The following is a 24,978-nucleotide window of genomic DNA, read 5'->3' as shown; positions in this document are numbered from 1 at the left end:
ACATGGAAGGTTTCAGAAAGCAGAATTAGTGCTATTTGAAGCTGTCAAGCACGTGGCAAAGAGTCATGGTTGGAAATTGTATGTTATTTTAAGATTCATTTCCTACAACTGAGGTTTAGAGTTTAATTTACTCTGATGGATATTCTGTGTAAGCGTGATGTCGACAAGCTTTATGGGACCGTCTGCTTCCCTTAGCTCCGCAGAGCTGTGGGATGCTTCTGTTCAACATGTGTCTTTGTGGGAGTGCATGTCGGTCACCTGACCTGTCTGCCGCCTTCTCTGTATACCTGCTGCCCTCTCCAGTGTTCCTCACCTAAGGAAAAAAACAACAGAAGTAGACAAAGAGGTTTTATCAGCAGCAAGGTTTACGGCAAAATTCTGTTCCTCAGATGTGAGTCTGCATCGTTCTGTGTTTTTCCTGAGCCATCGTTAGGCATGTGGAGGATGGCTCTGTAACAGAGAGGGGAGGATCAAGGCAGTCCTGTGGTCTGCACATCTGGCCAGATGTTTGATGTTGAGGCAGTGGAGGGGTGCGGGAGAAGGTGTCTCCAAGGGAATCGGCAGCCCAGATTGAGCTGTGAGAAGCTTGTGTGCCCTCATTCTCTCACACTTTTACACACAGAGGCTCTTATCCAGGATATAAACACTGACCTCTAGAATCCGTTTGTGCAGTTCAGACGTCATTTTTAACTGCTTGGGCGTTTGCGCTGAATTATTGCTGTCCACTATCACGCTTGTGGTTCACCACTGTAAGCTGCACGCTGTGGAGTCACAGTCGGGTGCATTGTGGGTTTTGCAGTGTGGTCTGACAGAAACTGCAGGGTAGGAGATTCTGAGATAAAAGCAGCCAGCAGAGATTTTGTGTAGACATCGGCCAACCCATGAAACATCTTCTTGTTTATCCAAATGCTGTGTTGAAGCCGCTCGCCCTCACTCTGTCTGTGATAGCTATATCCCTCACCAAAACTAATCCCTTTGTTTGCTGTTAATTACCAGACATTTCCACTCTGCTGAGAGTAACAAGTCTTATACTGAAAGAACTAAGATCGTTATGGGTTTTTCATTTAATTTTTGATATTGCTGCTAAACTTTTCTGTAATTTAGAATGACTGAGTGTCTGAAAATGTGTGAGTGTGTGAACACACATCTGTGGACCATTACAGCAAGTTCAAAGAACCTGTGAGATCTTCCTTGCCGAAATCCAAGTCAGACTTATAACAATGTCATAAAGAGCAACAGAGCATTGAGTTTGGGCCACGAAAGCCTTCTTTCCATTGGATGTCTTTCCTCTGGCATTTCATGGAAAAACCCCCAAGGCCCCCCAGTGCTGGTCTTTGATGTTCAGATCTCTGAAGAGGCTGTGAGGGACAGAGCAGCTGGGCACAGGTAGGTGTTCAGGGGACACTGAATGGGATTCAAGGCACAAGAGATCACGGGCAAGAGGGCGCCCCCTAGTGTTGCTGAGGCTTTGTTAGATTTTAGCAGAAACTCAGGCCATCTGCATAGAACCGTGTTTCCCAATCCGGTCCTCAGGGATCCACAGTCAGTCCACATTTTGGGTCCTATTGGAAACTGGGAAGGAGCAAAAACATGGACCATTCGCGGGTCCCTGTGGATTGGATTAGGAAACACTGACACAGAGGAAGGGGCCAGCAATCAGGGAGCAGGTGGTACGGCTCATTTTAAACATGCACTTCAGCAGATGTATGTGTCTGACACTCTCCCAGCTTTCGTTCAGGCAAACCATCTCAGACACAATTTTCCTCCACTTTACAAATGAGGAACTTCTCATCCAGAAAGCGTGAAACCGCTCGAATCCACAAATTCACAGTGGCAGTCATTTGAAAAGTCTTGAGCTGAGGCCAGCGGTGTGTTTCAGTCAGAAGTGTGCGGCCGGACTCCCTGAATCGCACACGGAGAGCACCGCCGCTGAGCTCGCTCACGCTGCCATGACGGCGGACAGGTCGCTCCACGGGGGGGTGCGATATGGCCCTGTGCACAAGTGAGAATATTACAAAACGATGACGGGGAGGACCCGCGGAGAAGCATAAAATGTTTTGCGAACTTTCTGGGAAACACTGCAGCCATGAATCTAAGCTGCCAGTAACATTTAAATGCATGAGTCTTCTCTCCCAGAGGTCACTTAAGTCTTCGTCTGACCTCGTTGAGGATTTTTGGAAAAACCGTTGCAGAAATTTCGGTTGCTGTTCAAACTGTGAGCAAGACGATGAGTGAAGTCAGGTCTTCTGATTATACCTGCATGGGCCTTCTAGTGCATGTGCAGACTCACTGTAGTGCACAAAAGCTTCCTTAAGCTTTGAAGACCACAGTCTGTTTATCTGCTCTGCCTGGGGCTGCTTGGCAAGTTATCCACAATGAAAAGCATGAAAAAAGGATTAAATAACAGGCATATGGGACACCTAATTAATGTCACCAATACTGGTAGCGCTTTGATTAAAAGACTAAAGGATTGTTTGAGCCCATCTGTAGGTTCTCTGAGTCTCCTGTGTTTCAGGCTGTAAAAAAAGATGATTTTGGTTCTACTACTACATGTGTGTCTTTTTATTGAGATTTTGCCTGGTGTTTATTTTGGTCCTCTGTCTGTGAAGTGATTACAGTGCAGGGTGTTTCTGTCACAGGCAAATAAGTGCAGTGTTGAAGCCACGACTCAGGCAAAAATCTGTTTTTGAGTCATTATACTTGGGTTGGGGAGCGATGCCCTCACTGGCAGGTCAGAGTGTGACCGTCGGGGACGATGTGAGGCTCTGGAAACCATAATCAGAGTCTGTGAGCAAAGCAAATGTCACACACAAACGTAAACACTTCAGTCCTGGTGCAGAGGTGGTTTTCCAGAATTCACAGCTGTTGATTGAGCATGTTTCCCTGTGAATTATCCATGGTCGCCCTTTGGGGCATTGAAGCAATGCAGCATGAATCTGCTTATCAGGATGGTCGGTCTGGTTGGTCCAATTTACCCAAACAGATCCCAGTTTCCCACCATGCCTGGAGAGCGTAGGAAGTGTCAAAAGGAAAAAAACACACATATCCCAGGAAGTAACACGCCAGGGAAACGGCTAATGCTGGCCTGCTGTCCTGTGAATTACCGTCACAGGGCTGGTGATTATGTCTGACATCATCCACGAGCAGCCAGGGCGGCTGGACTCCCCAGGAGTGGTGCTGATACATCCTGCAGCTCCAACGCTCCTGTCATGGCTGAGCTTTATGGTCAGAGCCGCAGAGGATGTCTTCATGAAGGCATTTTCACAAACAGCTCATCCATTAGCAGGGTTTCTGGTAGCCGGCTGTTCTTCCTCATTGCCCATTTCCCAGCATCCTGTACTCTAATCAAGGCACACATTCTGCTGTTTGTTCAAAGTTTCACCTAGAAAAACCCAACTTTTGAAGGCGTGCTGAATGTTGCCTTCCTGAGCGGCTCCCCGGTAACAGCATTTTGATATGGATGTGATCTTAGCAGCTACTGCCTGTGATCTTAGCAGCTACTGCCTGTGATCTTAGCAGCTACTGCCTGTGATCTTAGCAGCTACTGCCTGTGATCTTAGCAGCTACTGCCTGTGATCTTAGCAGCTACTGCCTGTTTATAGCAGCACAGAGATACTGTCCCTTTGCTGGATGTTTACAATGTCAGTGACTCACTGACAGTAATTTTTGGCGATAGGTATTTTTGCATTATCTGTCTAAATTATTTATTATTTGCTTTGTTAATTTGTGACATGCGAGGAGATAGGAACACTGAATGCAAACATTGCAGCGTCTCTCCTCATTGGAGTGTGATGTCACTAATGTACAGAAAACTTGTCTGATTCCCCCTGGGCACGTATGCCCCTCCGGCATGCCACGGCGTTGGCAGCGTGTGCCGTCAGCAGACCCATGCGCTCCTGAATGCTGTGTAACAGAGGACTCCGCTTTGCCCCGCCGGGTTTCCCAGATCTGATGTCCGCATGAGGACTTTCGGGACCATCGGCACAGAGGGAGCTCGGCCTTGGGGCTTACTGGGCAAACGGAGTGGGGGATGTGAAATCTGAGGGGGGATGTTTTCAAAACTGAACTTTTGCGGGGGGGGGGGGGGGCGCATTTCCCCCGTGCCTCCAAGTTCTGAATGGGTCTGGTGTGTGTCGCTTCACCCCAAATGGCGAGTGAGCAACGCAGTGCACCTGGGGCTATAAACAAACTCCACAACCACGTTTAGCTCAGGCAAGACATCAGATATTTTACTGCTTATAAAAAAAACAAAACTAAACATAACGATTTGGACAAACAGCCCCGGGACACACAGACCACCTTGTTTTGGGAGCCCAATGATGGCAGAATCCTCTGTAGCACTTGGCAGAGCCCATCCTGCTAGACGGTCTCCTTCAGCTCTGCACCTCCCTCCTACTGCCTGCCCGCGTGGCTGTATTCCTCCTGCGATCAGTAGAAAGTTATGGAGCCTTTCCTGTCTCACGACACCCTTTCCTCCGGGATTAATGAAGACCTTGCAGCATGTAGTCTTTAGATCAACTGGAGATGTGTGTTCAAGACGCCCATGAGAATGAAGGACTTTGGTTTGACCGAAGATCAACACTTGTGACAATGTCACCTGTGAGACAGATTAGTTTCTCTGTCAAGCCTCCTGCCAGTGAGGTGAGGAAAGGCTCTGGGGCAGGAGGGACACAGGAAGGAGCCCCTTGGTTGTGTGGTGATATTTACCTCCTACCGGAATGTTCTCTGAGCAGTAATCATAAATATTCACCTGGTCAGACATGGAAAGCTACAGCTGCAGCCAAAGAAGACATACATTTCATCTGAGCGCTTCAGTGAATATGAATAATGATAAAAATCTAACTGACTGAGGGTGATTATTATCAGGGGAAGCCAATCAGCACAAGGTGACCACAATTTAGCAGCAGGTTTTTAGCACCCTGTGCTCAGGAGTTGCTGTATTTGGTTTCTGTTTTTGCCTGTCACCCAGGCCACTGGCAGTCAGGCCACTGTCACCCAGGCCACTGTCACCCAGGCCACTGCCAGCCAGGCCACTGCCAGCCAGGCCGCTGTCACCCAGGCCACTGTCACCCAGGCCACTGTCACCCAGGCCGCTGTCACCCAGGCCACTGCCAGTCAGGCCACTGTCACCCAGGCCACTGCCAGTCAGGCCACTGCCAGTCAGGCCACTGTCACCCAGGCCAATGTCAGCCAGGCCACTGTCACCCAGGCCGCTGCATGCTGGTTAGCATGAGCTAATGGGAGGGACCCAGTGCTGTGCCTGTCATCGCAACGGATACATTTCCGAGCCGGACCGGGTTCGCTTTGAAAGGCGCGGCGCCTCTCACATTTGAGCCAACTGAACTGGCGGGGGGTGGGGGGGGGGGCTTGGGAGATGCTAGGGTCACTGGCTCGGTCATGGCTGGTATCCAGCCAATGGAATGGAAGGTTACTATACCTTTGATTGTGCAGATGTGAACCTCTGCTTACACCCAGTGATGCCCCTACCCCACACGATGCATGTGGCAGGCTGCCCCGTGGGACCGCTGCCTGTGAAGCTGGCCCAGTGATGCCCCTACCCCACACGATGCATGTGGCAGGCTGCCCCGTGGGACCGCTGCCTGTGAAGCTGGCCGTGGGGGCCGGTCCTGTGTCACGGCTCTGTGGGTGTGATAATGGGCACCTGCCGCTGTTCTCCAGGCTAGCAGACGCTGGAAGCTGAGCACACCCGGAGGTCTGAGGCCGTGCTGTGGGGTTTGCTATTCAGCCTGTCCGGCTATAGGTAACATAGCTAGTTATTTTAATCATTTAAATTATAAATTATAACATAACATGTTACATGAGCATTAAAAAAGTCTTATAACCTACCCTCATCATCATCATCATCATCATCATTATTATTATTATTATTATTATTATCTTTCCCACATTATGAGAGGCTGATCACTAAGCTTCTGTCTCAAATAGAGTATAATATTTGGTGCATGAGTCATGGATAACGGCAAACCGCTGTGGGTGTGAGGGTGACTGATAGAGCAAGCTGGCTTCCCAGTGGCTCCGCATGGAATGTTGTTCTGATGACAGCATGTGGAATGTTTTGGAATGTCCTGTTCAAACAGAGCGTGCAGCCTGGCATCCTGCGTCTGCCCATCTTCGGGCCGGTTTATGCAAGACCACTGGCTCCATTCTTCATGTGCTGCCGGGAAGATTAGCAGGACCCGCCTGGAATAACCGCACGTGACCTCCACTCAGGCACTTTTTCAGTCTTTCATTTTAAGCCTTATTAATTGTGATATTCCAGCTGTTGATGGACAGGCTACACTTTAGCTAAATGTGGTGTTTTCAGAATGGTTCACATCCTTCTCAAAATCACAGCAGGTTGTACCAAGGGAATTCAGTGGCTGATAGTAGGATGTACAGTTTATTTGGCAAGGTTAGGGTTAATCTATGTCCCATAGTGTCAGGAGAGCTGAGGCCACAGTAGGTAGAATAATCAGTGGCTTATTTACGTGACCTTGTTTAGATTGCTTACTTTCATTAATTTATTTCACTTTGTCTCAACCCAGTCCTTGTGGACCCCAAGACAGTCCAAGTTTTTGCTCCCTCCCAGCTCTCAGCCAATCCAGACCACAGAATTCCATGTACAGGCGTGGTGGGAGCTGGGAAGGATCAAAAATTTGGACTGTCTGTGGGTCCCTGAGGACTGGGTTGGGAATCACTGCTTTATTTATTGGTCCCTATCACATACTAAAAAGGCAGTAATATACAGCAATTGGGAATCCCACCCACCGGCACCACCATTACTAATTCTGCCACTGCACTTCCTGGACCTCCCCCCCCAGCAGGAGCAGTCAGGGAAGTGCTGTCCATCTCCAACAATGTGCTGGTCGCTCCCTCACTAACAAGTCATTACTGTATGCGGCAGAAATGTAAACACAAGGAGGAAGAGACGCCTTGGGGCTTTTTCACTAAATGAAAAAGCGTTAGCATTTGTTCCCCAAAGACGCCATTCTCAGAATGCGAAGGAAGCGTTGGTGCTTATAACTGCCACGGCTTTCCCTGTTTTTGCAGAGCGACCTTGTTTTCTGCAATAGAGTGAGTCTGATCAAAGGACTTTGTTCTCTGTGTGTGATAATGGCGGCAGACCTGCAAAGGCATTCTCATCATGTCTCTGTTTATTTTGACAACACCTGTCATCACTTTATGAAATGATCAGTGCAACAGAGGCAGCTGGGAGGCCAACAGAGGCAGCTGGGACACGCTAGCCAGCACTGGGGCGGAAACCATAATTGAAGACTGGTGTCATGGGTCATTAAGACACACAAAAATCCAGATTGGCCTGAAAATCCAGATGAAAGCTGGCTCAGGCCCCCCTCCACCATAAACATTGGGTTGCAGTTTAAAACTTCCCCTCTCAGCGTGGCCAGGAGATGCTGTGAGAACAAGGGAGTGATGTATCCCCAGATGGACGAGGAGGAGCGATTAACACGAGAAGCTGGTAGCCAGGCTGAGTGCGGACTCCCAGGCCGGGCAAGGATTCTTGAGCCGGCTGCGGACTCCTGAGCTGACCGCGGACTCCTGGGCTGAGCATGGACTCCTGGGCTGAGCATGGACTCCTGGGTTGAGCATGGTCTCTTGAGGCGGCCACAGACTCCTGGGCTGAGCATGGACTCCTGGGCTGAGCATGGACTCTTGAGGCGGCCACAGACTCCTGGGCTGAGCGTGGACTCTTGAAGCGGCCACGGACTCCAGGGTCGAGCGCGGACTCCCAAGCTTGGGAACGGCTCGCGTCTGCTTATGTCTATATCAAAAGAATGGCATCAGCTTCAAATTATACACACAGTGGGGTTCAAAAATGGAAAATGACTGGACTGGGGAAAGGACTGGGATTCGGGCTGGTTGTCGGTGTGCCGTAAAGTTCACTAACGACTGATTACCAGAGCACAGACCTGATGGGGATTTGCAGGCGTGTGATGCACAGTCAGAAACTTAAATCACATCTTTTATGTTGCTCTTTAACTCTCCGCGGCCACTTTTCCGTCATAATATGTTTTTGTACATGTGGTTTGCAGTATGACTCTGAGTTACTCCAGTATTTGCTGAACACTACATCTATTTTTTATATGTACTTTCTCCTTGGACCTCCCAGCTCTCAGCTCACATCAGCACGATCACTTATGTGGTGTTTGGGTAAAGCCCTTTGCATTAGTGGAACCTGAAGCCATTTTGGCGTGTCTCCATGCCAACCCCAACGAGTGCATTCAGATGACTGTTATTACCCCACGACCACTGAAATATGGCAGCAGGACCATATCAATATGAAGCCAGTTACTACTGCCCACAGGCATTGACTTCATAAAGCTAGATCACCATAGCGACAGCTATGCTCCCACCCTAGAACAGAGAGAGGAGTTCCTAACATCTTTTTATAAACTGATCTCATGAAATGGGATAATTTTCTCTCTAAAACCAGTGAAGGAACCTGCCTCAGACTGGCTAATACAACATGAGGATAGAGTACCAACAAGACCACGGACCATAATTGTACCAGCTAGACCACAGACCATAAACGGTCTCTGTTGGATTCCTGTTGCTATGGGCAACGCATCTTTCTCCATGTCTCGTTCCGTGGACCCAGCGGTTCTGCGACAGATACAGTGGTATCTCTGCCACAGGAGGCCAGACCTTAGTTTCCAGCAGAACATGGACACATACAGACACAGATCAATCTTGGCCACATTTTGTCTGGGACCTGTTGGAGGTTGTAGCAAGCTGGAGACATCTGTTCCTAGGGCTCATGTTAACCAGAGATGTGTACTTCCGGTCCAGAAAGTGTAAATCCAGACCAAGATTTTATTTCAACCAACCAGTTGAGTACTCTGTGACTGTGACTTTTTAATACTCAACTAGTTGGTTGGACTTTCACTCTCTGGACCTGAACTACCCACCTCTGGTGTTCGTAATCGGTATGGGTTTTTGGAATATGGAGCCTGGGATTGTAAGCCGCTGACTTGGTGTCAGACACACCCACGGGATTTCCTCTCTGGCGTGCCTTGGAACCATCGTCCGCTTCGGCCGCCTCTTTATGAGCGACAAAACAAGGGGCTTATGCCCCCCAGGCCAGCTGTGTCTGCAGAGCATGAGGGCTACGGCACATCCAGTATGGTATTCCAGTATAGTACCCGAGCACAGTACCTGTTTTAGGTGCGTGTGTAATTCAGGACACGCACGAAACATGCAAACAGGCCGCGGGTGGGGAAAGAGTCACCATGGTTTAATGCATGACATCATAAGCCTGAGTCTCCTACAACCAAAGCGCAAAGTGACGACACACTTGGAGCAGAAGGATACAGATAGGAAACAATCACAGCTAAGGTCGGGTGGGAATCAAGCCTGCAAAGTATTATGGTATTATGATGCTGAGAAGGAACACAGCCCAGAGTCAGACTTCCAGTGCGACCACAGGGATCTGAGGTACAAAATGATGTATTAGGAGAGATCATTTTGATTAGATGGTTTAATGTTTGAGGCAGTTCCAGATTTAAAGATGAATTCATTTTGCCCAATAGCCAGACAGTATTATCAGCAGCACATGTTTCAGCTGTTTTTGCATTAATGGCTTCCTTATTTAAGTGGTTTTGGTTGTTTGCCACTGCAGCTGTGTGCAGTGATCAGCAGTGAAGTGTGCCCGAGGGACATTGCCTGTAGGTGGGGGGGTCGCTAGGCCCCAACCAGTTTGTTTTTCAGCCCTTGATTAGAGAAGGAAGCGTTTCTGTTTTGAAGCCTGGCATAACGTTTGTGTTTGGGCAGGGTCTGTGACCGTGACCTGCCCCCTGCCGGCTTCCTGCTGCCGTTAAAAGGCCAGCAGCTCGTGTTCTGTGTAAAACTCACAGCCGTCTAACGGCTTTACCAAAGGCAGCTTGCGATGCTTATGGCCGATCTGTGGCCCGTACCCGGGTTGCTGAATTGGACCTGCACTTACATCCAGCACTGATTGATGCACCATTTGTTAGTTAATTAAGGCAGGCTGTCTTTGAATGGGGAGACTTGGGACCTGGGCTCAGACCCCCTGCTGTGACTCTGTATTGCAGGGCAGGGCGGCAAACCTCCTTTGGGCAAGGTAACACCTCTCGCCCCCCCCCCCATCCCACTGGACACGTCGCCGGACATGACAGACAGGAGTGTCGGCAGTATTCGGCCCGTCTGTGTCGCATATTAATGAAGCGTTGAGCAGACGATGATTTCCAAAGGTGGAAAAGCTAATACGTTTGTGGTTTTTAAAAATAATGCATTCACTTTGGGCTCTATTTCAGTAGCCAAGACAAGAACTAAATGAGTAAAGTAATGTCTTATAAAAACTGAGCCAGAAATCCTGATATAAAATGTTTTATGATGTGTTGTATGAATACTATCATCACTTAGTATGATCATACCATGTTGGCTTTCCTGTCTTTCAGCGATTTGCGTAAAACCCTCAATTTGATTGATGGTTAGAACTGGATCACTGAGAACCTGGTTATGTTGTCACTAGCCTGCAATCTGCCAGAACACACAACCTTTGTATAAATCGTTTTGGACGAAGCCAAGGTCAGCAAAACTAATCTACAAAGAACTAAAATTTGAACAATTTTGCCAGAAACTGACCACTTCTAGAGCTTAAAATAGAAATTCCGGCTTTACCGTGTCGAAAATTTGTGGTGTGACACTGAGTTAGAGTAAGAACTATGTGCTTTTTTGCAGTGTGATGTAGTTACCATTTCTTCACAGACATGACTCACTTTACAAGTCTGGCAGGGTGGGGGCCAAGGCTTCAGGGACATGCTTCAGACAGACGGCTTTTACTTCCAGTAATTCGCCAAGGCTCTTGGCGCGATGGCCTCGGATTTTGGGACGAGTCTCCCTGGGGGAGCCATTCAGACTTGGGGAGTAAAGGACAAGGCTTACTGCCTGGGGGGGCTTACTGCCTGGGGATGAAGGGCGACAGTGCGAACGAAACTGCCTCGTGTGGCCTCTGTGTGTGACCCCCACAGCCGCGTAACCAGCGTGGTCACGTGACGTGCGTGACATTGAGGCTGTTTAAATGGAAACCACATCACTGGAGCACTGCAGACTCGTTTCACCATGATTCTGCTTCCCACCCCCCCGCCGCCGGAGTCACCGCAAAGCGTGTTTGTTCTTATTTTAACTAAATGTCACGCCTCAAATGTTCAAAACAGGAAGGCCAAAATTTCTATTCTAAACACAAAGTGCTCAGTTTTGGCACAATATTCCAAATTTTAGTTCTTTGCAGGGTAGTTTTGCTGACCTTGGCTTTGCCCAGGGTCAAAGGTGAACAGCTGTTATAATTGGTGTTCAACAAGCCAACATCCACAGTGCCTCACTGTGCCTCTGGCTGCCCAGTGACGCCTTTTACTGCGTCAGTGTCACGAACGGAGCGAATGTCCGCATGACACAGTGGAATTTTCCAGCAGTTCCTAAGCTGCCGACTTGTATGCTGGCGAGGCCGTGCGGAGCGAGAGAGAGCCGACCGACGCTCCGGGGTGACGAGTGGCACACGTGACTGTGCATGGAAAGATTCGGGCCCTTATTGCTGTGCGCAGAGTCGAAAAGCCCATCACAAAGACAGACACTCCTGATTACTGACGTTAAAAATACACACTCTGCTGGCCGGAGCTCCGTCCAGACACCTGAGTGTCCAGCTGCGTTAAATAAGTTCTTGCTGCTTATTGCAAGTTTAGAAGAAATGTTAACGTTACTGTGAAAAGAAAGGCTTCGCATTACCCTGCATGTAGGAGGCACAGTGCCAGAGCTACGTCATCACCCACTCCTCTGTTGAGCTACGTCATCACCCACTCCTCTGTTGAGCTACGTCATCACCCACTCCTCTGTTGAGCTACGACATCACCCACTCCTCTGTTGAGCTACGACATCACCCACTCCTCTGTTGAGCTACGTCATCACCCACTCCTCTGTTGAGCTACGACATCACCCACTCAGTTGAGCTACAACATCACCCACTCCTCTGTTGAGCTACGACATCACCCACTCCTCTGTTGAGCTACGTCATCACCCACTCCTCTGTTGAGCTACGTCATCACCCACTCCTCTGTTGAGCTACGACTTCACCCACTCCTCTGTTGAGCTACGTCATCACCCACTCCTCTGTTGAGCTACGACATCACCCACTCCTCTGTTGAGCTATGACATCACCCACTCAGTTGAGCTACGACATCACCCACTCCTCTGTTGAACTACGTCATCACCCACTCCTCTGTTGAGCTACGACATCACCCACTCAGTTGAGCTACGACATCACCCACTCAGTTGAGCTACGACATCACCCACTCAGTTGAGCTACGACATCACCCACTCCTCTGTTGAACTACGTCATCACCCACTCCTCTGTTGAGCTACGACATCACCCACTCAGTTGAGCTACGACATCACCCACTCCTCTGTTGAGCTACGACATCACCCACTCAGTTGAGCATGTGTGTATGGAAACAGAGAAAGTTTATATTATGACAGGAGAACTGAGGTAGCGTTCTATGACACCTTGCAGCGGTAGGATACAAACAGCCATTTCCAAAATCAGATGAAAGTGAAACTGAATTGTTTTTTTTTTGCTTTGGGTGCCTGTATGCTAATTAGCTTCATGTTTGGATGGGTTAATATGACAAACACAGGACACAAGACAGAGGACCACCCTGGGAAGGACAGCAATCCACTGCTGGACACAAACATTATGGGCAGCTGACCTCAATACTTTTCGCTATGGTAGATTCTTCTCGTGACCCATGTCTTGCAGATGAAGAGTAGATGAATGGGGTTTTTGGGGGCTGAGATGACCTGGTAAATAAGGCTCTTTGTTGGCCCCTGCCTCACCCTGGACACGTAATGTGGACAAACTGAGTCTCTGAAATTGGAGACTCATCTGAAATTGGTGAGAAGGGGGGTGGGGGCACAGTGCCTTGGCCATGTGCCCATTGTAACCAGTACAGCCCTAATGTCGCTCGGTGCCCCACAGCATTGTGCTGTGGCTCCTGCATTCTCCGTTTCCCACGTTCGCTTTTTGAGTTGTGCCCATGTCCCCATAAGCCCTGGAGAGGAAATCCCACCCCCCAAATGCGTCTTCACTTCCCAAACCCCTGCTATCATGCTCCTGTTCACTGTCTCCACCGGAGATGTTCTCTCTTCAGCCTGTCCTGGGATCTCAGCTTACAGCATTACTTCAGCACCTTAAAGTGCGGCAAATGTGTGGTAACCTTATATGCATTATGCTGCACATTATGGCAGACTGAGGCCGGACAGGGACACCCATGCAGATGTGTGGAGCGGAAGAGGAGCAGAAGATACAAAAAATCCACCGCTGTCTCCCCATCGTGTCTCCGTGACTAAGGAGACCATCTCTCCTTCTCCGTCTCGCTTCCAGCTCCCCATATTACGTGATGCGTGCTGCCTTCTTGGGGAGTGAGTCACTCAGCATAAACTGCCGCTGTCTGGGGCTGTTAAAACATCCAGCAAACCCTACAGGACCAGCTGACCAGCAGCAGAACACAGGCTCTTGGATATGTGATTATGTGTGTGTATAGCATGTGTGTATAGCATGTGTGTGTGTATAAGTGTGTGTATAGCGTGTGTACATATGTGTGTATAGCGTGTGGATCTATAAGTGTGTATAGTGTGTGTGTGTGTGTGTTTGTGTGTGCATAGCGTGTGTGTGTGTATGTGTGTATATATGTGTGTGTATAGTGTGTGTGTGCAGTCTTTACTGCTGTAGATCTCCGAGATAAAAGACATAGCATAGCTTTTCCTGGTACCCGCAGCTTGCCTGCCTGCCCATGTGCAGGATATTACCTCACATCTGGAAAGAAGTGTAAGTGTGTTTGCCAGGCTTCTGTTCGCAGACGGTGGGAGCGAGTTAACGGGGGTCAAGACGGTAACAGCAAGATTCGTCTAGAATACACACCACTGGTAAACCGCTGTGTATAAACGGTCAAAACCTCAACGAATTTAGATGTGAGAATGCGTTCATGTGTTTGTGTGTTTGCGCTGCCTGTATTCCTGAGGCTAAAGGAAAAACAGTTAAGTTAGCTGGGCGTCATTCATTCAGAGTGAATGGGCCTTTTCTGCCGGGGGTGAGGTAATGCAAGCCGGGATTTATGTCACCCGCTAGCTCGTGGTGTGGCTCGCAATCGCTGATGGCCAAGGTATAATCGCTCAGGATGTCCCCGTGTGTCCCCGTTTGTGGATGCCGCCTGTGCATTAGCATCACCGGCCGAGGGAATGTTTATCGACGCTGATGTGCTCCCGGCAGTCTGTGGTTTGGCTAATTACAGATCCCTACAGAGGGCTACTTATGTTCCAAACATAGATGAAAGACACTAGTCCTTAGTGCTGTTTACCAAGAGGTTCGAAGCCCCTGCCTGATTGGGCGTGATCTTCACGTTACAGACTGTGTGTCTCAGGAAACGTTTGTGCTTGGGAATGGGAATGGGAATGACTTTAATTGTGGCACAGAGCTACCTGACACTAAGAATATTGCTCATTTAACCTCGAATGGCATAACACTGAGAATGAAGAGTGAAGGTTAAATTACCATTCAGTGTTAATACAGAGAGTTCATTCGGCGCTAAGACTAATGCACTGAGGTGGCAGGTTTCACTGTGAACTTTCTGTAAATTCAGAAATGGCAGCTGCTGATTACTGGGTGGGACTGTGACCCAGTAGCGGGAGAACCACTGGCGATAACGGCCAGTGATACCAGTGACCACACTGCATCTAAACCATAAAGACCTGGAAAAATGTTACTAATAGTGAATCAGCACTGCAGCTGATGTCCGGCACAATCACTGATTGAGTTTCTTATAATATCATGGATGTTGCAGCTAACAAGTATTTCAATCTATGCCAAAAACAAATTGAATCTAGTGTCTATTCCTTTGCCCCAAACATTAGACCACCAGTTGCATCGTTTTGTTTAATTACAGTTACCATTTCCCCCCACAAAGTATCACAACAACCACAGACTTAAATAATCTCAATTACATGATTACAGTAACTTGTAAAAAGCATGTATTTACCCACAAGGCCTCTAATATAAAACAGAGCATGACATAACAGGCCTCGGAGGAATACTCTGAACCGTCCTATTGAGCTAAGCTAAATCCAAGTACTGTGCACTAGCCTTTGGTTCTGCAGTTTCTGTAACAGTGAACCCAGGAGGACCACAGCCGACGTCAAGACCGCTGCAGGTTTCGCTTTGGCGGAAAACGAGGTGTGGTTGGAAACGTGGCGTGTGAGGCCCAGTGTGCGGGCGTAGGAAGCCGGGGCTGAACACTCCCTACTTCCTGAGCGCCGTCCAAACCAGCACTGACTTCCTGTCTGTGGCTTCGCAGCCACGTCGTGTCAGTGTCCAGCCAGGTCCGGCAGGATGCCGCGTTCCGGCGCAGAGCCGCTCTCCCAATCCCGGATGTTATGGTCAGTTGCTGTATGGTAACCCTCTTCACAGCTACAGCGCGATAATTATGGGTCATTTTTAATAAAAGTGTCGCACAGGTTACTTCAGAAAGATGCCTTTCTTAGCTTGAACCAAAGCATTTATTGACACGTTGATATAACAATGTTTTCTTTGACAACATTCAGACCTTTTTCCAGGTCTACGTTAAAGTTAAAAAAGAGCCTTTATACAAACATACGGAAACCTTATCCTGCATAAATCTCTTCACTTCTTATTTGCCCTCGGGATAACGCGTCCCACACTGTCTGAAGAACATCAAGTAAGTATGAATCATTTAGTTCCTCATAAGTATCACAGTCTGTAATGGAGACTCGGTCAAACAAATTATTTCCCTAATGTTTGCAAAAAAACCACACCACATGTCACTAGAACCAGTTCAGTATAACTCAATCAACCATCAACGGTCAATCAACCATACTCGAAGCCCACCAAAGTGTAACAGTAGCATACAGGTATAATCATTCCAGGTTTTCTATGTGTAGGTTCAATGAAAGAGCTCGACTTTTGCTTTGAGCCTGTAGACACTGGGTTACAGATACAAGGCAGATAAAGTTAATGTGACTTTAGAAAGATTTTTTTTCTGCTTTATTTTACACAAAGCTGGCTAAGGTATTTATGAAGAACCCTATATTAGACACTCATGTTATAATGTTAAGCTTTTCAAACAAAGAATAAACACGTAATTTCAGTATATTCCAGACCGCCGAGGACATGGTTTCCCGAGATCCGTGTGAGAAAATGACCTGCCTGAGTGATCCCCTTGGGGGGGTCAGTCCCCGCCCGGCGTTTGCTCTCCTCCCCCCGGACCCTGTCTGTTCCGTGGAGGGCACGGAGTGCTGTGCGCTTCCTGACTTTTCTGGGACAGGTTCCAGCGGTAGAGGGGATCACCATCACTTTCTGGGATTTTCTTCGCTCCCAGACGTATATAAAGTCTCTCTGTGCCTCTCCTCCGGAAACAGAACCATCTGCTTACGCTTCTCGGAGATGGACCCGGCGGCACCGCGCCCAGGGAGAAGCGGCGATCAAAGATAGATAATCCGAAACAGCTCGGGTTGTAAGGATACCTGTCATCCAGGGTGACAAGCAGCTCCGGCATTTGGAGCACAAGCATGGCGTTTGGCTGGAAGCGTTTGCCGGTGCACGAGAAGGACGCTGCTGGGAAAAACTCGGAAATCTGAAGTTTTGCGTGACATTTAAACTCGGCGGTTGTATTATGTATTATGTATAAAAAGCGTACGACGCAGCCGAGCTCCGAGATACATTTAATTGCAGGATTTTTCGCAATATTTTTTTTAAAGAACTTTTGTTTCTAATTGACTTCCTTGGGTGTTAAATAATCATTTTGCGCCTGCCTGTCAGATTGTAATCAAAAGAATCGGATTAATTTTGCTCTGCGGTATACTCTGAAGACATCGCCCTAGCACGGTCAAACGCGGGCTGTTTTAGAAAGGGGGATTACTGGAGGTTGCCCAAACCTATGTTCCGCACTTGGACTATATTTCTGCTGCAGTGGGTTTTCCTTTGACGGAGGCTGGACATGAAGCGGACGCTGGCGCTCAGCGTGTGCCTGCTGTGCTGCGCTTTATGTCGGCTGGGGGGAGCTTCTCAGCCGGCTAACGGACGCACGGATCTCAGGCGCCTGCGGTTTTCTACTTCGAGACTTAACAATACACGTTCCCGGAGCCTGGTTCTGGGAAGTGATGCTCCCTCTATGTCCGTTTCCTCCTCGCCGGAGAACCGTAAGAAACCCAATGAAATGCAAGCAGACCAGAGGAGCGTGCAGCCTGGCAGAAGGCACCCTGGTCGTAATCAGCCGAACCCTGGACCCTTTGGCATGGTCCAGGACGACGGCATTCGTACTAGGCAGGCGCGCATGCCAAGTGGGGCCGGTTCCCCAAATCTCCTGGCGAGCTTTGCTGGAAAAAGCCGCCTGCTGGTCATCTCCGCCCCACACGAGTCTGATGGATATTATCGGCTGATGATGAGCCTGCTGAAGCCAGATGTGTACTGCGAGCTGGCAGAAAGGCACGTGCATCAGATTGTGATGTTCCACCAGGAGGGAGAGATGGGCGGCAAGGTGAGGCGCATAACCAACGAGGGCAAGATTCTGGAGGAGCCCCTGGACACCGCGCTCATCCCCAGGCTGATGAACTTCCTCAAGCTGGAGAAGGGCAAGTTTGGGATGGTGCTGCTGCGGAAGACACTGCAGGTGGAGGAGCGCTACCCCTACCCAGTGCGACTGGAGGCCATGTATGAGGTGATCGACCAGACACCCATGCGCAAGTTTGAGAAGGTCAGGCAGAAGGGCTTTGTGCAGAAGTGCAGAGCAGCTGGCTTGGAGGGCCAGGTGGTGGAAGGTGCTGGAATGGGAGCCTCCAGTTTGGTCCCACAGCCAAAAACACCTGTGGGGAAGAGACCTGAGAAGGAGTGGAAGCCTGTGAAGAAGCCTGTGCCCCCCTCCTCGGCCCCAACATCTACGAGCACCAAGCCACCTAAAACCACCCCCGCCACTACCACAACAACGACGACGACGACAACAACAACCACTACGGTTCGGCCAATGCAGTCAACAACCACTACCATTCCCCCCACCACTCAGAAGCCCACTAAAGCCCTGACAACACCCTACTGGATGCTTCGACTTACCCCCACAACGGAATACTACTACCCCCCAACCAGGGACCACCGCAGGGGTAAAAACCATCCTAAAGCAACACCATACCCCACTTCTAACATGGGTTACTTCACCAAGGCCCCAACGGGCAAGTATAGAGACAACCGAACAGACAAAGACGACAGGAGCCCCAAAGAGGCGGCCGTCGAGCCAATAGACCACAAGCCTAACAAAAGCAAGACCAAGAAGAACGAAATGAAGGTGCTGAGCAACAAGTATGATGGGAAGTTTGATGCGGGAAGGCCCACTGTCGCCAATCCGGAGGAGGTGGAGGCTGTCCCAAGCAAGAAGGGAAAAGGCAGACATGACAGGATGGAAAAAAGGAAGAAGAAGGAAGAGAAAGCCCACAGGTCGGGCAAGAGGGACAAATCGGAAAAGCGTATCAAGAGCGGTAAGGAGGGCAAGGGGCAGAATCAGGACAGAAAGTTTGGGAAAAAGGCAGCGAGAACTCAGGATAAAGATGACTTCCAAAAGCCTTCAAAGAAGCCAGTGACTCCCAAGGGAACTTTGTCCCACTTCCTGGATTATTTTGAAAGCAGGCGACGGCTCATCGTAAGTACAGGCTAAGCAGGACCCAGCAAATTATATTCTTCTTTACATTTTTATATGTCCGCTAAAATGCTGATATTTCAGCGGCATGCATGAGAAATGAATGGCTTCAGGAGCAGACCGATGTGTTGGTACATGTCACAGTGCATCTGACCACCGAGATACGTCTGTGCTTGTGGCTTCTCTCGCTTGCAGCTACACGGCTGCTCTTACAGCTTGAGATGATATGACCTGTCATCTCACGCTATGATCTTACTTAAAAACACTTCAGAAAAATTCCTGATCTTGGACTCCTTCCCTTGAAGGTTTTTTTTTTAAATTGCTGGTTTATACACCCTTATCACGAAAGATGCATTCACTGTTCTTTAAGTTGCCTTCCATTTGTGGCCTGGAAGTAACCTTCACCAAACTGAGTTGTTGTTTTGTTTGAGTAGACTGTACAAGGTGTGGTAGACACCTGAAACTCTGAACGTGTCTGAGGATGCCTGGATGGATGATACCACCGCGTTCCCCACACAGTGCTGTATCTGGCAGTACCGTCTGTCCTGATACCAAGTAGCGAGTGGTTTGTTTATGGTTTTAAGGCATACCTTCATATTCCAAAACATCTGCAAGCCCAGCTTGCCGAGAGTTTGCATGTCCTTCCCGGCCTTCTGTCCTTCACATTCTCTGCTTTCCTTCCTGAGTACAAAGATGTGCTGTTCAGGGGAACTGGGAACTGCCGAAATTGTCCCATTGGTGGTGCTCACCGCCGCCTGCTTCCCAGAATGTGCTCCTAATCGCTGCCAAACTGAATGAGCAGAAAACAGATGGATATTTAAGACGCACACAGAGTGACTGACCACACCTACACTCGCTCTGTCTATGCCAGGTGATCACTACGCCCCATGACGAGCACAAAATGTACACGCAGCAGAGGGATGAGTACCTGGAGAACGTGTGTGAGATGGCTGTCCGGAGAGTCTCCATCATTACCATCTTCGGCACCCTGACCAACAGCACCATGAAAATCGACCATTATCAGCTGGGTAAGATCTCTCTGCCCTTATTCTCTGTGCCACGTCTCCCAAACACATGTATACACACACATTTCTTGAGCCATGTGGTCTGTGTAGAGATCCAGCAAATAATAATCATGAAGGTCATATATACACACACACAGTCACAGTCCTGGGTAATAAACTGGGCCAAACCCTACTTGCACTACGTTACGCGGGTGTCGTGCTGGCACAGGGCTTGGCCGTATTTTCTCACACCCCAGGACTGTGTGTGGAGTTTGCTTGTCACCGTGGGGTTTCCTCTGGGTTCCCTGGTGTCCATGTGTCTTTGGAGAGCTGTAGTCCCGTCTGGGCTCTGCTCTGTTCAATGTAACCTTTCTCTTGTTCTTCATATGCCAAATAGGGATTAGGAGGCGGTAGCTGAGCCTGAGCTGCCAAATTGCAGAGAAAGTTATTACGTGTTTTTATGTAGGAAAAAAAAAATAGCTGAGTGCGGGTTGTGCAGACACATGCCTCAGAGGCTGCACTGTGCCCTTAAGGTGTCGGCTCACCTGAAACGTCTCTGGCAGTAATACAGGGCAGCTTTGTCTGCTGGCGTCCTGCATGCTCGTGTTTAACTGAGCTCTCCTCCCCCTTCCAGAGCACGACAGGCCGATGAAGGGACTTGGTCAAGACGACCTCGTAAACCAGGACCTCATCATAGATCTGCGGAAGGAGTTTGGGATGACGCACGACGCCTTCTTTATGGTTCTCACTGACTTTGACATGACGGTGAAGGTCAGTACCCCCTCCTCAGAATGTCACAGGAGATGAAGCCTGCATCTCTAGCATCTGGGGCCGACCCACACCTCCAATAAGCTGGTGCCGTATACTCCAACTGTGTCTTCTGAGTACATATGACTGTAATGTAACTATCGCCTCTCCTTCATGCACCTCAAAGGCTGATGGTGTTCAGCATGAGCCAATGACAGCATGTTTGGCTGCTCGGGGCTTTTCACAAAGAGGCCACGGTGCACCGCCGTGCTGACAGAGACCCAATAGTTTAATAAGGCCTCCTCCATCCCGCAGACGGACCTTCTAGCTGCTTATTGTACAAAGAGCTGGGCTTCTCACATGCACTGAAATGACCAAGGTGACCACTTCAGTCAGGAATGATCAGGAAAGGAACATCTAAAAACGTATTAAATATTAGCTTTGGCTTCAGGAAGGTGGTTTTGGAATCATCATGAATCTTTGAAGGATTATTTTTGAAGATAAGTGAGTAAAATTCCCTATGTGTAAGCTTTGTAGTAACTGATAAATATCTTTTTTTTTTTAAGCTGAAATCGGTGCCTTTAGTAATACTTTTGCTCTTTAATAGTACAACACACGTGGTTCCACTCTTCGACTCTTAGACACACATGTGAGGCAGAGTATCTGCTTAGTAAATTTGTGATCTTCTCGAGGGTGGAGCATTGAGCTGCTGCTCTTCAGGCCTGCTGTCCAGATGGGTTTAGGAGGCCATGCAGAGTGATTCAAGAGACCTTCTCCCTCATTCGCTGTCCCCAGCAATTCTACGAGGCGCCCATTGGCATGAAGACTGTGCTTAACTACATCGACACCTTTACATCGCGCATCAAAGAAATGGAACAGCAAAAGAGGGAAGGTGTGACATGCAAGAAAGAGGACAAGCCCAGATCCTTGGAGAATTTCCTGTCAAGGTAGGTTCAGATCCATGCCCCAGATGTGCGGCAGGTTGCCCCCCTACCATGTACATAATGGGCACAAAAATTTAATGAAGTTTGTAATCATGGGTCCTGTGATTAAACTGAAATATATGCTGCATTTAGTTAGCTGTGATTATTAAAGATGACATAATTGATCGACAACATTTGCAGAATGCCCACGTCCTGCTGCTGGGCAACCAGATTGCGCTGCATAGCCAGAAACTAATCGAGAACGAACGGGCCAATCGCCATGGTTACGCATTCCTCCGTGATGAATGTCAGTGTTCTGAAGGACGACAAGGATGATGAGAGGATGAAAGTGTGTGGGCGAGCAGAAGGGAGATAAAAACGAGTCAAGGTCCATCAAAAGAGAGAGAAATAGCCACGTGAAATTCAAAACGCAGTGTAGATGCTGGCATCTCAGATGGCTATCCAGACATCGATCATGTGTCCTCTCTGTGTTGTCGACTCTTAGAATTACCATACAGACCTGGTATTTATCTGGGTAAATCTTCTGCAGCTTATGACATGCCTTATAAGTTTTTTACAATGCCAGGATTTGGGGTTCTGAGGTTCTGACTGGACCGTTCATCCGATTCTAGGTTCCGCTGGAGACGACGGCTGTTCGTTATCTCCGCACCCAGCGATGAGGAATGGGCCTATCAACAGCAGCTGTATGCTCTAAACAGCCAGGCATGCAACCTGGGTGAGTGTAACATCAGCCAATCACGTTTGTGACTCCAGCAGATGAAGACTGCGATTGGACATTTGGTTCGAGTTCTTCGTTTTTTTGGTTTCCAATTGAACTTTCTAGGTGATCGTTGGTTGAGCAAAAGCAGTGGCAAACAATCATAAAATCCCAGGCTCTGTCCTGGAAGTCTGGTGTTTATCATCCAGAATGGAGGCTGTTCATGTACACGCATCCACATTTACATAAAAAATAACCTCCCAGCCTCTTGCAGTGTGTTGACTCTCTGCTGCAGATGTCTTAGAGAGTTGGGCTTTTGGAGCGAGCGCTTGCATTCACAGTCCAAAAGCAGTGGCCTTGGTTGCTCATTAGAACAGGGTGATGTAACCCACATTTTACTTTCAGGTGTCTTGCAGTAGAAACATCTAATTCCTTTGTCAAAAGGGACGTGTTTGTAACATAGTTTCATGTGCATAAATAATTGCACTGGATCGTTTTACACTCTTGCATTTTTTCATGCGATACAAGGATAGGTGAACAAGGCCAGCCCAGTCACTCTTATAAAATTGCCGAATTCCTTTGTAGCTCCTTCTCAAAAATGTAGAGTCTAAGACCTTTGATAGCCTTCTTAGCAATTTATCAGGATTGTGGCCCAGTGCCACCCAGAGATTGAGCAAGCGGGAGATCGACTTCGGGGCTTCAAGGTCCAAATAATGCGGGGGGGGGGGGGGGGGGTGGCACTCCGACAGACATTCCTGGTTACCGGCATATCGCATGACAAGTGGAGCAACCCTGCACAGCCTAAAGTTCAGCTTCAGTAGTTGGCATGTAAGGTAGAAATGCGACAAGCACCGATAACCTGAAGGCTCAATCCTCAGCAGAACATCTGTTGTTTTCACTGAAACTCTACATTTTATTTAAGCAATGAAAGCTGGCTGATAACAGTTTGATGGCACGTAGCGGTCTTTGTGGCACTGACTGGCTGCCCCCCCCCGCCCAGGCCTGCGTCATGTGTCCATTCTGAAGCTGCTAGGCGTAGATCCTCTGGACACGGGTGGCGTTCTGGAGCTCTACCCCATTAACGGTAAGCGAGTGTATCTGTCATATGCACAGTGAACTGTGCAGTGAAGGTCTTACTGTACATCACCTACTGCTAAACACAAAATAGCACAAAAACACAGATCAGATCTGAAAATGCCCTCTGCAGCCACCCCCATCCACGGGGCAGGTGGGCTGCTCTGGCCCTCACCTCAGGCAGGTAAACAGCCTCATTCTGGGAAGTTTAACCATAAGGCCGGATGTTCATCTGGGAGAGCACAGGCAGAAATAATATTTTGCAAAGGGGGAAAAACAGAGAGTTAACATACTTTCTGAAAAGGACCCGACCGCAGTCATTTTAGCGCCTGTCCAGTTCAGCAGTGGGTGAAGTGAAGGAGCGTAAATGAGGAGGGGTAACCAGTAACAATCACGCCATTAAGTCAAAGGCTGGTTATCCGGGCTTCATTAAAGCTGACGTAACTAGTGTATTCTCGTCCCTTTAAATGAAATAGTTCTAGGATGCAAAAAGTTTTGGAGAGTTTTGGATGGAAGTATACCAGGTGGGAGCCTAAGAGCAACATTCTCCCCAAACATCTCACTGGTTCCACAGAACATCATCTTGGCGGTAGAACACAGGTTCCTCAGCATGTTTGTTTTCACAGGAAGCGCAACCGTGGAGCGCGAGGGGCTGTCCGCTTCCCTGGTGAAGGACATCAGGAACTACTTCCAGATAAGCCCAGAATACTTCTCCATGCTCCTGGTGGGGAAGGACGGCAATGTGAAGTCCTGGTACCCCTCTCCGATGTGGTCTATGGCCATCATCTATGACCTGATCGACTCCATGCAGCTGCGTAGACAGGAGATGGCCATCCAGCAGTCTCTGGGCATGCGCTGCCCCGAGGATGAGTATGGTGGCTATGGCTACCATCAGCATGGCTACCAAGATGGCTACCAGCATGGCTATAATCAAGGCTATGGTTACTAAGCAGAGCAGTGCAACCGCTGACCACAGTACTTTTTTGTATATTTCACTGAAGACATGTACAGGGATGAAGTGCCTCTTCTTCACTGTTATTTTAAGTAGCTCCAGCCAGCAGTCAGATGTTTGAACGACACATTTCACACTTGCACCTAAACAGAGGAGTATTTTTACTGTAGATAAGGAAACTTGTATAGATACCTTTTTTTTAAAAAAAAAAATAAAAATCCCGTTTGTATTTATTGGATATCTGCTCAATTTAAGACATAGAATTTAGTAATCATATCTAGCGTTGTTGAGAATAAACGTGAAAGATACTCTTATTTTTTTTGAAGATTGCTTTTACTGGTCATTATTTATATTCAGCTGGGCTATAAGAGAAATAAAGTGTATTGAACTTTTTTTGCATATGTTTCTGTCTAACCACAAGCAACCTGAGAGGACGATTTTTTACCTTTGTTCCTCCTGTTTGAATAGCTGTAATTTGTGTAAATAAGTTATTTGCAACATTATTGTCTTGGGGAGTTGAATATATCAAAGTTCTGAAAAATGATTATAATCAGTTTGCTATGTAAGTTGTCGTCGGGTGAAGAAGCATAGATTTTAACTTAACAGTAATAACAGGTAACTAACGCAAGGTACCAAGCCAGCTGCTGAAGTTTGTGGATTTGTCGCCCTCTACTGGAAAATTCTGTGGCGTGCAAGTGCTTATCATTGACAAAATACAGGTAGATCTCGACTTTACGAGCTAATTCGTTCTAAATTATCGCTCATTAATTGGGAGGTTTTTGTCACAGAAAATTATCGTAAAGATATAAACTCGTAAATCAGGAGCACGGAACGCGAG

General features: G+C 48.3%; 1 protein-coding gene across 1 annotated transcript; it reads left to right on the top strand.

The window, feature by feature from the left end:
• Positions 1-16,307: 16,307 nt before the first annotated feature.
• On the top strand, positions 16,308-24,533 carry ccdc80 (coiled-coil domain containing 80). The gene is made up of 7 exons (XM_023800847.2): positions 16,308-18,725; positions 19,594-19,750; positions 20,361-20,497; positions 21,269-21,420; positions 22,029-22,132; positions 23,115-23,198; positions 23,815-24,533. Exons 1-7 carry the CDS (start codon positions 17,037-17,039, stop codon positions 24,135-24,137), a joined length of 2,646 nt encoding a protein of 881 aa, XP_023656615.2. The 5' UTR covers positions 16,308-17,036; the 3' UTR covers positions 24,138-24,533.
• Positions 24,534-24,978: the final 445 nt, after the last annotated feature.

This window comes from Paramormyrops kingsleyae, chromosome 1, assembly GCF_048594095.1.
Source record: "Paramormyrops kingsleyae isolate MSU_618 chromosome 1, PKINGS_0.4, whole genome shotgun sequence".
In the NCBI taxonomy this organism is placed as follows: domain Eukaryota; kingdom Metazoa; phylum Chordata; class Actinopteri; order Osteoglossiformes; family Mormyridae; genus Paramormyrops; species Paramormyrops kingsleyae.
This window is presented reverse-complemented; position numbering and strand designations above follow the sequence as displayed.

Coding starts and splice junctions, on each gene's coding strand:
- ccdc80 (XM_023800847.2), top strand. CDS start 17,037: ATGAAGCGGACGCTGGCGCTCAGCGTGTGCCTGCTGTGCTGCGCTTTA. Junction 20,498..21,268: donor ACTTTGACATGACGGTGAAG/GTCAGTACCCCC, acceptor CGCTGTCCCCAG/CAATTCTACGAGGCGCCCAT. Junction 22,133..23,114: donor CAGCCAGGCATGCAACCTGG/GTGAGTGTAACA, acceptor CCCCCCGCCCAG/GCCTGCGTCATGTGTCCATT.